This window comes from Poecile atricapillus, chromosome 4 (genome assembly GCF_030490865.1).
Source record: "Poecile atricapillus isolate bPoeAtr1 chromosome 4, bPoeAtr1.hap1, whole genome shotgun sequence".
NCBI lineage: Eukaryota > Metazoa > Chordata > Aves > Passeriformes > Paridae > Poecile > Poecile atricapillus.
The window spans coordinates 36,641,411-36,655,165 of NC_081252.1; the positions used below are offsets into that span (position 1 = coordinate 36,641,411).

The 13,755-nt window shown below is 36.2% G+C and overlaps 1 protein-coding gene across 3 annotated transcripts in view; it reads right to left on the reverse strand.

Moving 5' to 3' along the window:
* The window catches only part of FSTL5 (follistatin like 5), a 249,089-nt gene that overhangs the window by 55,713 nt on the left and 179,621 nt on the right, over window positions 1-13,755 (reverse strand). For all 3 annotated transcript variants that reach the window (XM_058838127.1, XM_058838126.1, XM_058838125.1), the window contains exons 7-9: window positions 12,014-12,134; window positions 4,356-4,517; window positions 2,324-2,458 (exon numbers count right to left, since the gene is read on the reverse strand). In XM_058838127.1, the coding sequence (XP_058694110.1) occupies window positions 2,324-2,458; window positions 4,356-4,517; window positions 12,014-12,134 (418 nt within the window). The remainder of the gene's footprint in view (window positions 1-2,323; window positions 2,459-4,355; window positions 4,518-12,013; window positions 12,135-13,755) is intronic.

A 13,755-nucleotide genomic window follows, 5' to 3' on the forward strand; every position in this document is an offset into this window, starting at 1 on the left:
GGTAAAAAATAGCCCACAATCCTATCCAAGTGTTTTTACCTATTTAATTTTATTCCCTAATAATCCCTAATTTAGTGTATGAACAAGAGTTTTGGGGAAAATATAAAAACAAACAGAAAAGAGTTAATAATGAGCCCTTCCACATCTAATATCAGTTCCCCAGTGCTAGCAACTCCTCCCTGTAAAGGAACTTTTTAAAACAGCAGCAGTTTATTAAACTGTGTCTATAAAAATATGTACCTGTTAAGGTAACTTGTTCACACAGTTGTGACAATGATGTTGAGAGTCAGCTCTTTCTTCATTAGTATGTACCTTAGTCTTCTTGCATGTACTGAAATGGGATTCTGAGCAAACTGGAGTTTAACATGTAAGTATCTGCTACACCTAAATTTGAATGTTATAATTACGCACCTTTGGGATTTATGAGTATTTACACATGGATCAATTCCTGGGGCACCATGTACAAATGCCAAGGAATATAATGGTAAAATGCTTCCCTTCAACATACAGCACAGAACTTGCAGAGTAAATTACTTTTATAGGAAGGAAGATGACTATATATTTTGGATGAATTGTCTTAGAAATAATTTGGTTTATATTCTGTCTTCCTTCTTTTACATCTTTCATGACACCAATGGTCATTCTAACAACTTAATGCTAGTAGATATTAAAGCATTTATTACAAGCAGTGTTCACTGTATGGCATGTGTTTCTACAAGGCAGGAGGTAAGGTAGCAGATCTAAAATGATTACATCACACTACAAGTCCTGAAAAAAGTGTTCTGCATAGTTGTGGATATCCATACATATTCACAGCAAATCAGGTCTTCAGAAGATAAAATTAATTAACTAAAACACTTGCAAATTGGATGGTTGGCTACAAATATTTATTTGTTAAGGCCAAACAAATTTTAACCAAACATAACACAAACTAGAGTTCATCAGGGTCTTGAAATTTGGCAACATTCACATTTTTCACACAATGCAACAGGCAAACGGAAGTGGCCAAGCTACATCACGTTACCAGATTACTAGAAACTCTGCATGATAAAACAACTTATTTCTCCTCAGGTGTCTTCCCAGAAATGTCTGAGCAGTAATTTTCATGGCACTTTATGTTAATGCTTTAAATTTTAAATTTAAATTTTAAATTTAAATTTTAAATTTAAAAATGTTAATGTTAAGGCTTTTGAAAAATTACAATTATGATTACTGTTACTTAAAGCAGCTAAATAAGGATATCAACATTTAGATTATAAAATTATCCTGCATTGAAGATTTCATCTGAAACATTTAAAGCATAGTAAGCCTATGTGTCACTGAACTCAATATGCTGTGGCTTGGAAGTGTCAGGCAGAGTTGCAGTGCTACTAATTTCACCTCTGGTATCCTGCCGAGTACCTAGCACTGCTGGATAAGCTTTTAAATAAACAGGAATGTCTTAAGTTAATTCAATCACACTCACTAGTAAGACAACTATAATTTTACTGGATGTATTTCTAATAAATATGTAGAATTCATTAAAGTAAGAGATTCAAAAGAAAAAACAAACAGACAAAACCAACAAATCAAGCCAAACAAAAAATGGGCTAAATATAAACTCAGGAATGGATTTTTCTAAGCAAAGTGAGGTAAGAGAAAAAAAAGTACCAAGTTAGACAAAGAGTAGGCAGAAGGTTTATAAATCCCACTACTATTTAACAGAGGCTAAAGAACGCATCTTGCTAGCAGTGATACTGATTTTTTTGGCACATTGAACTCCCAGCATAGAAGTGAATGTGTTCTTTGCTCCTCAGCATTCCAGGCACAAGACAGCAGGCTGGAACTGATCTAGAGCTGCTGAGCAGTAGGTGAGATCAAGTCATATGATTATTGTCATGTGATGGGGACCAATTTTGACTCTTGGTATACCCCAAGAACAGACAGGAAGAAAATGTCTTCCTCTCACACCCCCATAAACCACTTGAAACCACACTAAAAATTGCCAAGTATAGATATCCAGTTCCTTTTTCCTTTCACATTCCCTTCATATGCAACACATCTATCATGAAGAAACTACAAAAAATTTACCAGCAATGTAAAAAATATGTTGGTTCACAGAATGAATCAGAGATTTCATTATGTTTCTAAATTTTACTACTTAATCTGCTGAAGGGAGATTGTGCACTCTGCCTTCAGTGACTCTTGGATACCATTAATTGAACTTTATTTTTTTAAATCAGCTATCTACACAAACTCGAATTTATTTAATGTTTCATAGTTTTAATACTGATTAAATGTTTGAGTGTGGGCGACATATTTTTATACTTCTCACAGTACTTACGTGTCTTTCGAGCAGAATCTTCCACAAAGAGAGAAGAAATATCTTCATCCACCCCTGCTTCATTCTTTGCAATGCAAGTGTATGCTCCTGTATCTTCATAGCGCACATTGCTAATGTGAACCTCGCTACCATTTGCTGAAAGGAGAGGAAAAAATCAACATGCAGACATGCTAGTGCTTTCAGATTATAAATTCAGAAGGGTTTCTCTGCTTACACTAATTAAACCATTTTCATTCTGGAGTTCATAACTTGGAGGCATGCCAAATTAGTCCAAAGGTATTCAACTGGCTAGTGAATTACATGCACTATTTCATCTCACAGATATTCAGAGTGCCTCAGTTAATTTTGCACATCAGAGCCAAATATCAGTATAAAGTTTTATACATATATTTAAATTACTATGATTTTTATTTTAATTCAGGTAAATATTAGGTTTTTATTATGTTGCATTTGGTCACTAGACACCATCATTTTTTTTAAACAAAATAACCCATGGAACATAACAGGCCAAACTTTTAAAGTAAATAAAAATTTTAATTTGTCACTCCTAAGCAGAGGCACCTAGTTAGTTTTGGTATTGTGTGACTGCAAGGTAACAGGAGAGAAAACAGGTGAATTGAAATTTCTACATCAACGTAGAAGCTTATGGAAACCTCAGGAATTGTACCTCACACTGTGTAGGAATGTTAACAAACAGTCCAGTTTTTATGGGTAAATATCTTTTAAATAACGTGATGTGAATAATGGTGTGAACAATGATTCATTGAATTTTAAGTATAATATACTTAAAAATTATACAAAAACCAGCTTTGCAGGTATTCTAAAGTATGGACTAAGAGGAGCATTGTCTTATGGTGTAGCACTTTTCTTGCTTGAAGCAAGTGCACAGATAGTTTAACTCAGAAAAATCTCTGGGAAAATGTAATGAGATTTTCAAAGTTTTATTTCAAATAATTCCATGCTAGAAAATTGAATTGAATGTATTTTGCTTAGAGAAGAACCCTTTTAATTTATTAAATAACCCATAAATAGATGGGACAGAGAGGAAGGTGAAAAAAAAAAATCCTCAAATCCCTAGAGGAGAAATTAAGAGAATGTTGCTGTGGAAGAAAAGTTTATCATTTTCTGCTCATAGTGGAAAGTGTTTCTGCAAGGCAATTTTCACAAATATCCAGGAGAGTTGTACATGAAGGAACAGGGGACTATGACACATACAGGGGAAGTAACACTTCAGAGAAACATTTGCCATGTCTGTCCCACTGCTTCTGACAGTGCAGGCTGATTGCAGTCCTATCCTAACTACACATCCTCGTTTTTGCTGATGAATGAGAGAAAGTTTTGAAGGGAACACTAGCAGCAGGAGATTTTTTTTCCTATGGCTGATCAAGAATTACCAGAAAGACTGAAAACACATGGAGATTTTATGCTGGACAGGTCTACTGATTTTGCTGAGCCCTGAAGATTCATAGAAATTAACTGGTGATTAAAGGTAAGACTCTCCTTTAGCTTTGGCTGGGGTTTTTTGGTTTGGGTTTTTTTGCAGGTTTTTAGGATTTGAGAGGTTTGGGGTTTTTTGAGGGGGAAGGTAGGGTGTGCGTTTATGCAATGTCTGCAGTCCCACAGAGGTCTGCTGATCCCCTTCAGAAAACAGCACATCCATTTCGGGTATTTCTCCTCCAGTCATTTCTACTATCAGGTCCCCAAATCTCATTAAGATTCTTATCAGTTCTGGCTGGGACCAGGTCTTGGACTGTCGGCTTCACTCAGATACTGCATATTTTCAAACAGAGAAGAGCACACTGCAATTTACTGGTAGTCCTGCCAGTAAGTACAATCATTACTCTAACAAAGAGAAAGCAGCTTTGAAAGATATGTGTCTTGGGGAGTAACTGGAAGATTTCACATCTTTTGAAAAGTTTTAGTTTAGACATCAAGCCTTTGTTAAAACTATGGAAGAGGAGCAGCTAGTATGGAAATGATGCACAGATAAACCATTAGCGGTGTGTAGAGAACAATAAATACACCCCTTTACCTTGAAGAGTTAGCTGTTTGGACAACTTTGGAGTGATATCAATTCCATTCTTCAGCCAGCCAAGTTGTGGGTTGGGAATACCTTCAGCATGGCACCGAAGGCTAGCTGTCACACCTGGCTCCCTCGCCTGGCTCTCTGGATAGACTCGGATAACTGGTGGAACTGAATACAGAAAACAATTATAATTTAGTGAAGAACATTATCTTCATTTTAAGAAAAATAACTATAAGCAATTCAGAAGATGCCTGCAGATATATATAACAACACACAGATGTGGTATTCATCAGATATTTGGTGACATTCAATGCAGAATCGTGTCTCAGAAAATTTATGAAGCAGAAAAAAAATCTGTGAGAAAAAAATCTTTTCACTGCCTGTGGTATCAAAGAAAAAAGCCTCAATTTTAGGTCAATAGTTTGTGGTTGACTAATAAGATTTTTATTTTTCCTTAGGTTTCTTTATAAAATGACTAATGTACAATTAGTGAGTCATGATAGGTTGTACAGAGCTTGTAATTGTCTTTTTTCACAAATCTTGACATTTCATCTCCACCTTTTCCCTGTTTCCAAAGCCCCTATCAACAATCCATCCTACCTGCATAAAACCTGTTCAGGTTTATACTTCTTCATGCCCGTTCAGACAGGACCTTCTGTACCCATGATACTACTTTCCTTCTTTACCATACGGACACATCACTAACTTATCTTCAACTTGATTTCCCTCTGAAGTCCTTTCCTGCCAAGACACTTTCCACTAGGTGGTCTTCAGGATATACTGGTGCACCAGGGTTGTTCCTCTCTGGGTGCAGGACTCTTGCACTTCTTGGTGAACTTCCTAAATTCCTGCCAAACTCCCTACAAATAGCAGCATGACCCTGTAGTCTATCAGCCACACCTCCCAGTTTGGTGCCATCTACAAAACTGTTGAAGGTAGAACTCTGCCCCATTATTCAGACCATTAATTAAGATGTTAGACAAGACATGTATCCCTCGGGACAAAATGTCCACACAGCTGGATAACCATGTTATGTGATGAGTGAACAACTGGCTCATAGGTCAGGAACAGCGTTACAGTGAATGGGGTTGCATCTGGCTGGGATTCAGTCAGTAGTGGGGTTCCACAGGGCTCAATCCTCAGCCCAGTTCTCTTCAACATCTTCATTAAAGACTTGGACACAGGACTTGATGGAATACTAAGTAACTTTGCTGACAACACCATAACTGGGAGAAGCTGTTGAGTCCCCCAAGGACAGACAGGTCTTGCAGAGAGACCTCAGCAAATCAGAGATATGGGCAATCACCAACTGTATAAAGTTTAACAAGGGAAAATTCCAGATTCTACTCCTGGGATGCGGTGACTCTGGTTGCATGTATAAACTGGGGAATGAGAGGCTGGAGAGCAGTGCTGTGGAAAGGGACCTGGGGGTCCTGGTTGATGGCAAGTTGAACGTGAGTCACTGTGCCCTGGCAGTCAGGAGAGCCAAGCGTGTCCTGGGGGCATCAGGCACAGCATGGCCAGCCGGGCAAGGGAGGGGATTGTTCCACTCTGCTCTGCTCTGGGGTGACCTCACCTGGAGTGCTGGGGGCGGTTTGGGGCACCACAATATAAAAATAACATTGTGCTGTTAGAAAGTGTCCAAAGCAGGGCCACAAGGATCATGAAGGTTTTTGTAGCGAAGCCATATGAGGGGTGGCTGAGGTCACTTGGTCTGTTGAGCCTGGAGGAGACTGAGGACAGACCTCATTGCAGTCTGCAGCTCCCTCATGAAGGGAAGAGGAGGGGCAGGCACTGATCTCTTTGTGGTGACGGGATCTGAGAAAGTGGCATGAAACTGTGTCAGGGAAGGTTTAAGCTGGATATCAGGAAGAAGATCTTCAACCAGAGGGTGTTTGGGCACTGGAACAGACTCCCAGGGAAGTGGTCACAGCACCAAGCCTGACAGAGTTCATTAAGTGTTTGGACAATGCTCTTGGGCACCTGGTGACGCTTGGGGCATCCTGTGTAGGGCCAAGAGTTGGACTCAATGATCCTGATGGGTTCCTTCCAACTCAGCAGATTCTGTGATCTATGTATAAGACTAGTCTTATGAGTTTCTTTATTAACAAAATCTAAGAATTGTTGACATCAATTTTCTAAGGTTTGAAAACTTGCTGCAGTATATTCTTAACAATTAAAAATCTTCTGCATACACCACTAGTGTCAGAAAGAGGGCATATGATCCTTTTTCTGACATGATAATATGACATCATAGTGGACATATTCCTATTAACAATCAGTGGTTAAGCAAGATTTAAAAACCCTACTATGTAGATTTTTTTAGATGAATAACTATTTATCTTATCTCTAATTTTTTGTAGAGACAATTTGCTTGTGGTTGGTTCTAACAATAAAAAATATTAACTGTAATAAGATCAAGGAAATGCATTTCCTATTCACCAAAGTTTTGTTTAATGTAGCTCTAAAAACGTGGAGTACTTAGGTTGTGTCACAAAACACAGCTGGGTAGAGGATGAAGTATCAGTTAACAATGAAAGAAGATAACAAGATCAAAAATTAACTGTGTCTATTTTGGCATGAGATTAAATATTTTCAAATCCTATTCAGCCATTTACAAGAGACGTCTCAGCATGCTGTCCCATTAGATCATAGAAATGCCTTACATTTCTACATTGCAAGAAATACACAGATCTATCTCAGATAGGATGCAAAAATCAGTAGGTTTCAGGGATATTTTAAACCCAGTTAGAGAGGACAGTCTTTTCAACATAACCCCAATATGCAAATTGCAAAAGTGCAATACAGTAATATGGGAGAAGGCTAAAAATTAGATAATATGGATTTTAGTTTCTTAGACTAGTAGCTGAGAGGAAGAGCACATAAAAATCAGACATTTAAGGTTTCTATTGATTTTCTGGAGAGGACTTTGCTTTCATGGAAGTGGATCTTTATTTTTCATCTCAAGCCTGACATTCCCACTCCTATTTCCCCTCCATTTCTTCCCTCTTCTATCTCCTCTTGCATAGCAACTGTGTGCTCCACACTGAGACCTTACCTTCCCCACTCTGTTCTGCAGACTGGGTCCTGCTTGACTGTACGTTCACTGGTCTGGGCATCTTTTGGTGCCGCAGCTCCCAGTCTCGCTCTGCCTCACTTCCTCAAGTCCAATTTTCGTGCCAACCTGTTCACCACCTCTTGACACAAGGTCCTCTAGGTAGCCTACCTCATGTTTTAGATTTCCTACTGCAGCAAAGCCAAATGGTTTATTCTTCCACCTTGTCTCTGGAAAAGTAAGGACTTCCACTTCCTTAGAGACAGGATTACCATCACTGAATACTTTCAAGCATCTCAGCAACAGAAACAACTTTTAGGACCAATAGCAATTAATTATGTTTCAACTATATATGCCAGGGTATTTCTTGTCTCTTTTTGTGTCAGTGAAATAGACTCATTGCATATAGAACCTTATGGGTATTTAACTACTTCACCGTGACAGATTTCTACTGAGCACTTGTGAAGAGAATTCTTCTTAACAGTCCAATTTCAAAGAATTTTCATAGAAGGTAAAGAGGAACATATTAGTTTTATTTGGGAAAAAGGCATGCAATATTTGTGATGCATTATTATTGTTAAAAAGGTTTCAGAAAATGTTATAACTGAAATCAAATTCTTCCTAAACTGACAAATAAAATCCTACATGACAAAATGTTACAGTTGCTGAATTAACTACTTAAGAGTTGTTAGGAGATGTGAAAGGGAGAAGAGGACCTGCTCATTTGAAAGTATGTCTGAGTTTTCTTTTACCACCCCTTTTCTCTATAGTAAATGCTGTTCCCTTCAGCACCATTTTCCCAGGAGCAAAGGTTTTTGCATGACAGTAGGGTTTATTTCTTGATGGATCTTTCCTGTATTTACTGCCATTTTCCTCTTTCCTCAGCAACTTTGTGTCTGATAATGTTTTTCAACCCTTGTTTTGCATTATAATTTTTTTTATTTCATATTACCCTGAAACATATTTGTAATATTCCACTAAGGAAGAACTGTGCCACTGAGGCATGCTGCAGGCAACTGAAATGTAAGTGCAGTTGTGGGCTCAGTCTAAAAAGTTAATTTGATGTGACAAGTTCATTGTAAAAGCTTTGGGGTTCATTTGAATGAGGTATTTTGTTTGTTTGTTTTATTGTTTTTGTTTGTGTTTTTTTTTTTGTGTAACTGAGCAACATAATAAATAGATAGACAGATAGATAAATATCACCAGAAATGAAATTTTAAGTATACAATTACTGTAACTGTTCACACTGACTTTCAAAGAGATATGTTCTAGCATCTTAACCTAAAGAAGCTTACTTTACAAGGGAGAGATCATGACATAGGCTAAAAAGGGAAGGGAGACACTGCATGTTTTTGTTTAGCAGAGTAGTGTATAACACCTAATTGAGTGAATTCTATATCCCTTATCTTTCAATTCAAAAAGCAATGTTAGACTGTTGGTATAAAATATGGTGGACATGTAACTATTCAATAGTTCTAACATTTGCTATAAAACCTCTTGAGTGTTATTTCAGTTGGGTCTCATGGGGAAGGGGAAGGAAGAAAATAGTTTATTCAAGTTGTCTTGAATCCAGGGAGAATGCATGAGCTTAAATCAGAAATACATGGTATCTACAGTGAACTAGATTCTTCTGATGATGTATATAATAACTCTTTTTTAAACTTAGATACTTTAGAAAACCAAAGCTGGCAAACAATTCTTCAGGCACTATACATTCCCAGTTTACATCTAGCTGAGGGACTCAGCTCTCCTTTACCTTATGGTATCAAAACTGCTGATCTGATTTAAGTATCACTGATACTTAAATGAAGAAAAGAAAAGAATGAGAAGAAAAATGAAGATCAAGCTGACAGACTCAAATTCATTTAGTCATATAGTCTCAGAGTCATATAATCTCAAAATTATATGTATAAAAAGTTTTACTAATAATTAAGACTAATTTAGACTATGTCATGAAAGACTTACTCCTTCCTGATCACAACTTTTTATTTTGTTTCCTTTGTATTTTATATGAAAAAGTTCCGAATATGAACTTATAGGGTTGCTTACAATATTTATTATACCATATTATTTGTATAAGAGTTGACTTATTTTTTCCCTATAAAACAAGCCTTTTACAGTGCTCATTAATGTATTTTTAAGACTCCAAAGGAAGCTCATTATTCTTTACTACTGTGCCAGATAACTCAAAACTAAAAAAAAATCTTAGATATTAATCGTAAAAGTAAATCAGATTTATATATATAATAATTGCATACAAGCCGAAAATATATTAATTTTTTTCTAAACTATATAGCTGTAGGTAAATGGAAACCAAGAAAGAACTTAAAATCTAATTACATTGTTTTCACTGAACCTTCACATTAAATCTTTGTGATCAACGTAGTCTCATTATCCCATTAACCTTTTGACTGACTCTCCAGTTAATACAAGTATCATTATATTAATTAGTCATTATCACAGCTACAAGTACTGACCATCATGACTGTACTTAAGAAGATTATTCCTTAGAAGTACAGATCTAAACTGTAGAAGAGCTGTTCATTTGACCTTTAATCTCAGTGGATGTAACTCCATTTATCCAAAACATGCACAGAAAATAATTCTATTGCTAGAAAGGCCTCCTTTTCTTGTTTCTTGCTCCCCAAAATATCAATATCCAAAATAATTTAGGAAGGTACCACTCCAGTGGCAGCTTTTGGAATAGCAGCTATTGGAGGTTTACAATGGTTTCCAGATGAAAAATCAATTTCCTGCCAGACACTTTATCACCAGAAAAACCTACATTTGTCCTCCTTCACCCCTCTCAAATTATACTTCTTGATTTTCTAGTCTTGAAGAAAACCTTATTGAACTTGAGTGGATTTTTGCCTCATTATGAGCTGAACTGAGCCAAACATGAAGAAATTTCGTATTTTAACTCTTGCTGTGAACCTCTGGGGGATTATTTACATACTGAGATCAGTAAGGAATGTGTTGATAAGAATATAATTTTGTTAATAATTTAGGGTGAACCAAACCTTATAAAACAGAGAAGAATGTTGGTCAAGAACCTACTAACGTGTTCAGCTTGCCAATAATTCTGCAATGTCTACAGGAATTAAAATATTAATAAACTGCACTTCAGTCTTCTCACTGGTTTAGCCAGTAGTTGCTACCTGTCTTTTTAAAAGTCAAAAAAAAATCCCAGAAGGAAAATTTGGAGAAAAGATGTTGATGCCATGTCCCCATTAGCTTGGGGACAACACTCTATGTACAATGTGTTGTGGTTCAGGAGGTGAAGAAGTTGGGGGAAAGAAGCTGAAATATATGGATAGAGAAATATTACAAACCAGCTTCCTGGAGAAACATAACAGTGGAGATAAAATGTTTATAAAACTGCAAACAAGCACTAAGTGTCAAAGTAATTTAAAATGTGATGTATTAGCAACAGAAAAGGGGGAAAAGGCTATTAGAAGAAGAACAAATCATATTAAAAGCCAAAATAATCTTGGAAACTGTATTTCATATGTATATACATGGAAGATAAGAATAAAAGGAAGTATTTCAGCATTCTTGGATGAGATGTTAAAGTCAGCCTAATAAGGGTTTATGCAAGTGATTAATAGCTAACAAAAGAAAGAATGATGGTATCAGCAGTGGCCAGGAAACCAGGGCCAGAGTATGCCTCAGGACACTCAGAAATAGAGCCTCTTAGTGCAAACTAAATTTGGAGAAGATTGAGGTTAAACATGATTCTGGGTAGGATTAAACAACAACATGGAACAGACATTGGTACTTTATGGCAGAGTCTTAAGAGTCAGAGATAAATATTAATTGAAATACCATGAAAGTACTCTAAGAAAAAGAAAAAAAAAAAGACTTTAAACCTCAATGATGATGAAGCAAACCCTTCATCAGTGGAAAAGAACTCCTTAAAATAATTTAGGAAATAAATTTCATATAAGCAAAAGGAGAAGATACACCAGCTCTAGAGAAGGTAAAGGCCTGTCTGGGGCACCAGTAACAAAGCAGTTTTGTTCAAGTACAGAATTCAATGAAGTGTTATCTGGAACTTGAACAGATGTAGGAAAATGTAAAGATCAAGTTTTCAAATCCAGGTGCTTCAAGTTAATCTACTAAAATCATGGTTAGATTTTAATATCATAAACGTGAATTTAGAAGCCTACATCAATTACAAAATCTTCAGGGAAGTGCACTCTATTAATCTTATATTCAACAAAACATTCTTAACACTAGAAACTTACACATTTATTTTTCCCAGGGTGTTCTCCAGGTTACTAAATTAATACTAAAACCTACTTTATCTCTGTGTATATGTATATATAAACCACTTACTGCTCTGCATAACATCACAGAGGCAAAGCAAGTCCTCTGGACTATCTTTACATCTTTTAATAGTTATTATTCTGTGGAAGAAATAAATCTAAATTATTGTGTCATTATTTCAAGGTTATTTGAAGGAGAGCAATGAAGAAAAATTTAAATACCTTTTTTATTAATATATAACACATTACAAAAAAAAAAAAAAAGGTAGAACAGAAACAACAGATCTGCTTCACAAAATTCAAATTTGTTATGACTAAATAATTAGAAAATTTTTCCTTACCAGTCACTTGGAGAATATGAGTTTGATAGAGCTTATCATACCCATCAGCATAGCAGGTGTAATTTCCCATATGAGTTGTGGTAACTTTAGTGATGTACAAGGACCCATCATCTCCAAAATCCTACCAGGAAAGATTAAAAACAAGGTTATCATAATGAAGCACACATCTCTACAGTAATTATGCTCATCATCTCAGTAACAAAGCTGTGATGCAAATATCAGACATCAGATATCACAAATATTAAACCAGAATATCTGACAGTAATCTGAAATTGAAATATTATACTTGTGAATGGCAGAGTTGTTTAATAATGCAACATATATTGTGACTGTAAAAGAAGATAAAATTTTTATTTTAACTAGTTAAACTTGGCTGAAGGAATATGTTTATTTATCTATGACAGTTATTTGCAGAAGAAAAGCTATTGGGGATTGCATCCAAGCAGAGAGAAATGCAAAAATGAACAAGTTAAATGACATCCTGTGGAAGTGTTGCCATCCTTTGTAAGGAGCAAACGTGGAAAAAAAAAATCTTCCGTTTTCTTCAATTCTTCTCATTCAATTTAGTGATACATTACAAAAGCACTACTGCTGTAAAGTGATTTCAGGGATATGAGATTCCTGCGAGCGAGTGTTTGTGATCAAGACTGAGGCAAAGAAGGTTTTCAGTAAATCAGGGTCTGTCTTTTACTTCTTTTGGCCCTGGGTCCCATGCCGGCTCAGCAAAAGGTCCATATTTCCCCTGTCTTTCTTTTGCTGCTGATACAGTCCTGGAACTCTGTAGACCTTCATATCTGTGACCAGATCCAATTCTGGGATGGCTTCATCTTTCCTTGTCTGCACATTCAAATACAGTCTCCAGGTTCATCCTGAGTCACCTGTCATTTCTTACACCTTTTTCTTTTTTATTTGAATTCTGTCAAGAGCTCCTTGTTCTTTAATACAGACTTCTGGCTGCTTTTGATTAACTGTTCATTGTGAAAGCCTTTTCTTGAGCACAGAGGAGGTCATCCTTGAAAATCAATCATCTCTCTTAACCCCCTTTTGTTTTCAGCATGATCTCCTACAGAATTCTTCCAAGCACATCCTTGAACTGAAGTCTCCTCTTCTGAAGTGCATGGTTGTACTGCTTTTTGCCCTGATGTCTCCTCTTGGGCTCCTTGACTCTGCCATCTCATGGTCACTGTAGCCAAGGCTGTCCTCACCTTTATATCCCCAACCAGTTCTTCCTCATTTGTTTCTTCACAAACTTTGTAACTTCTCTATGAAGTCCTCAAATCCATGAAGACCTTATCAAAAGCTTGCAAAACCAAAAAAACTTCAGCTAAAATACCTCAGTCACAAGGTCTGTAAATTGCACAGTAAAAGAACTTTGATAAAAATATAACTATGTGCTGCCTTATTCTTACATCCTGTCATTTGGATCTCAAAAATGAGAAGATACTGGGCTCCATTAACCTCTGGTTCATTATGAATATTCTTACATTCTTCCATAACCTCATCTACAACTTTCCCAACTTCTTGGAGTTTTTTTCAGTTCTCACTTTCCAGCTTTTGTTCTTACTCAGAGAACAAAATCTCAATGATTTTATGCACATATTTCATTATGATGACTTTCACTGTAACATTTGAGTATTTTTGTAGACTGAAATTTAAATATGAAAACTGAAATCTCTAGGAAATTCCTTTTAATTTCTCAGTCATCTTTCTTTAAATTTACTCAAAATATTTTTCAAAAAACA